Source organism: Branchiostoma floridae, chromosome 6 (assembly GCF_000003815.2).
Source record: "Branchiostoma floridae strain S238N-H82 chromosome 6, Bfl_VNyyK, whole genome shotgun sequence".
NCBI classification, from domain to species: domain Eukaryota; kingdom Metazoa; phylum Chordata; class Leptocardii; order Amphioxiformes; family Branchiostomatidae; genus Branchiostoma; species Branchiostoma floridae.
Genome location: NC_049984.1, coordinates 21,040,827 through 21,043,856, shown reverse-complemented (window position 1 = coordinate 21,043,856; position 3,030 = coordinate 21,040,827). Strand labels below are relative to the sequence as shown.

Genomic DNA, 3,030 nt, shown 5'->3' with positions numbered 1-3,030 from the left:
CCACAGCACATCTAGGTAAAAATATAATAAAAACTAATTTCTGCTGCAGTACCAAAGTCATATACCAGGGGGTCCAAAATTGACCTTAACCTTTGTCTTTCTAACACCTATTCACATACAAAATATCATCGTAATCCTTCCAGAGGTTCTTGAGCTATGGTGACTACAAATGTCCGGACACGCAGACTCACACACAGACAGATACACCAAAAATTACACCTCCATTTTCCATGTGGGTAACTGTACCTTTCTCGCCAGTCACTTGGCTCCCACACCTCCAGCTCGGACCCTGGCGGGTCGAACCACTGCTGCAGGAACTCCTGCATGACGTCAGCGGAAGTGACGTCAGCACCACCCGCCACTAGCGTGTCGAACGCGCGGAGGATCTCATCTATTCGTTACCACATTAAAACATGACAGAGTTTACAGCAGGCCAGTGATACGTTTTAACACATGTTCAAACTTCAATACATCTACATCTACAGCTCCGATTGCAAATTAACACTGAGAACCATGACGATCCGTGAATGCCTTCAAAAGTCCCAAATACAATTGCCTCCTGCAGTTTCATAGAAGCCGCTTGGGGGCCCAAACCTACACTATCTTCTCTTTGCCCCAAGAACTATCCACTATGTCTCTACTCTCTTCCCCTATAGTCCCTGTCTATAGAAATGTGAAGTCTGTTAATAAATGTCAAACATGACACTGACAGTATGATATAGAAAACGAAGAATGACGTGTACTGCAAACACTTACCTCCGTCTGACTTCATCTTCATGTCCACAAATGTTTTGGAATCATTGAAGACGTGAGCATTCTGGACAGCCTCCAACAGACGCCCTGAACAGTAGATCTCACTGGGGGAAATATGACAGTAGTTCCCTTATCATACATGTAGTGACAGAAGACACATTAGGTATTTTTATTTGAAGGACCAAAAGAGGGATCCTCCTTATCGACTTATGAAGCTAAATAATAATAATACGTTTATTGCAAATTTTTGCCCGGCAGATAATTGTAACTGACAAAAAAATGACAGACAAATAATGGTTTAGTAAGTGACTACTTTAGTCTTACTTAGACATGTAACTTATTGGGTTTATTTTTCTGAGACAGTGGAAGACGAAGTCCCACTTTTTCTGTAATGTGTGGATTTTGCCACGTTAAAAGGAGAGTAGTTTTCTTTTCATCTGTAAACGTGGAGATATTAGGATAGAATTTGGTGGCTTCTTTTCAGAGCTCTTTTCTTTCTTGATCATAGAAGGGGCAGTTTGAAATAAAATGTGTTTCGTCTTCTACCACATCTAACGTACAATGTTGATATTGTCGTGAAGTGTCCATATGGGGTCAGATGGCGAATTCATCAACAGCAGGGTATTTGGCATACTGCCGATCTTGTGGTCTTGGGAAAGTCACTTTACACGACTTTCCTCCAGGTGTAAAAATGGGAACCTGACTTCTTTGGGGCACGTTAAAGGCGGTGAGAGGAGAGAAATGGGCTCCATCCTCCCGTATCATGCCCTAGACACAGACCCACTGCCACTATGGTCTCAAAAAGGCGATGGGACTACCTTTAACTACTATCTGTTCCTGTACATGTATGTGGTACTGTTGAAATAAACTACGACCTTGAGTGCAGTAACACATCGTCCTTGTTAATTAATCAAAAAGTGAATGAAAAGTGTTGCTTGAGACTGAGATATTACGATGTCCATACGTTGCCACTAGTATATACCATGCATGTGGCATGTGTAGTAATCAGAAACGGTCCAGAATCATGAAAAATCGGACGCCACTTAGAAACTGCTGTGGTGGTAAGGCCATTTTCATAAACAGACTAACTAACTGAAATATAGTAAGGTTGTACAAGGCAAAACGGAACCTGTCACAGGCGGCGATGTTCGCCAGGTCCTCCCCACCTCCCTGCGCTGAAACCCGCTCACACAACACCGCGGCGAGATGCAGTAAGAACAGGGAAACTCGGCGGCACCACATCGTTGCAGTGTGCTGTCGGTGTGTCTCAAAACCTCACGAGTTAATAACAGCTGACTTATTTGTACATGGCGAGTTGACCTTAGTTTGCGCATGCAATGGACAGGTGACAAACATTTGGTTACCTATTAGTTGATCACGTACTGCATAGCCATATTTACATTTTCTCAGTGTTATGTAGTAAGGCCACATCAAGTAAATTCTATGGATGACATCCTCTGCAGACTGCAAAAATAATGAGATAGGGCGAAGAAACAAGATAGGTAAGAAAAAACAAGATAGTATTCATTCCTGTATAGTGTAGTTAAAGTGACACAAGTGTGGTGATGGTTAAAAGGCTATGGGACGAACGAACGAACGAACGAACGAACGAAAGTGTCACTGGCGGATCCAGGGGGAGGCGCGCCATGCGCGCGCCCCCCCCTTCGGCCCGCAAAAAAAAAAAAATGACCAAAAAAAAAAATGACAAATCAATTTACAAACACAGTGCCACCGGAGGTCTACGCGGATGACACAAACAAATCGATAACAACGTAACAAAACCGCGCTCATTTCAAAAGAGATTTCATTTTTAACTTGTATCCTTAATACCCCCGTCACATGTAGCTAAAATAGATCGGACGACAAGTCTTCGAGCTCTAAATTACGAGGAGGCATGACCGTGATGCCGACGAAGAAATGGCAGAGTTCCCCTCTTCCCGTCAGGGTCATTCCTCTTCGCAGGCTGGTCGTCCGATCGATTTTAGCTACATGTGACGGGGGTATTAGTAAATTCAAACTTCAGTAACGTGCGCTGTCGGACGCAACGTACCGATGAACATTCTGGGAGGCGATAACCCTCACTGTGTACAAGTAGGCAAATATTTCCACAAATGCTTATACCATAGAACCAATAGTGTAAATGACATGCTAGACCCAATATGTTGACTTATTCATACCTGTAGATATCCATATGTGTACTGTAAGTAGTTGTTTACATGTGTTAGACCTTACAAAAGTCGACTCGCTGTACTTTTGTCGTGTCAATAAATATTTCTG

General features: G+C 43.0%; 1 protein-coding gene across 1 annotated transcript in view; it reads right to left on the bottom strand.

The window, feature by feature from the left end:
• The window catches only part of LOC118418189 (trehalase-like), a 15,464-nt gene extending 13,401 nt beyond the window's left edge, over positions 1 to 2,063 (bottom strand). Inside the window, exons 1-3 of the mRNA XM_035824028.1 lie at positions 1,883 to 2,063; positions 757 to 857; positions 247 to 391 (exon numbers count right to left, since the gene is read on the bottom strand). Coding sequence (XP_035679921.1) covers positions 247 to 391; positions 757 to 857; positions 1,883 to 1,995 — 359 coding nt within the window. The 5' untranslated portion in view covers positions 1,996 to 2,063. The remainder of the gene's footprint in view (positions 1 to 246; positions 392 to 756; positions 858 to 1,882) is intronic.
• Positions 2,064 to 3,030: the final 967 nt, after the last annotated feature.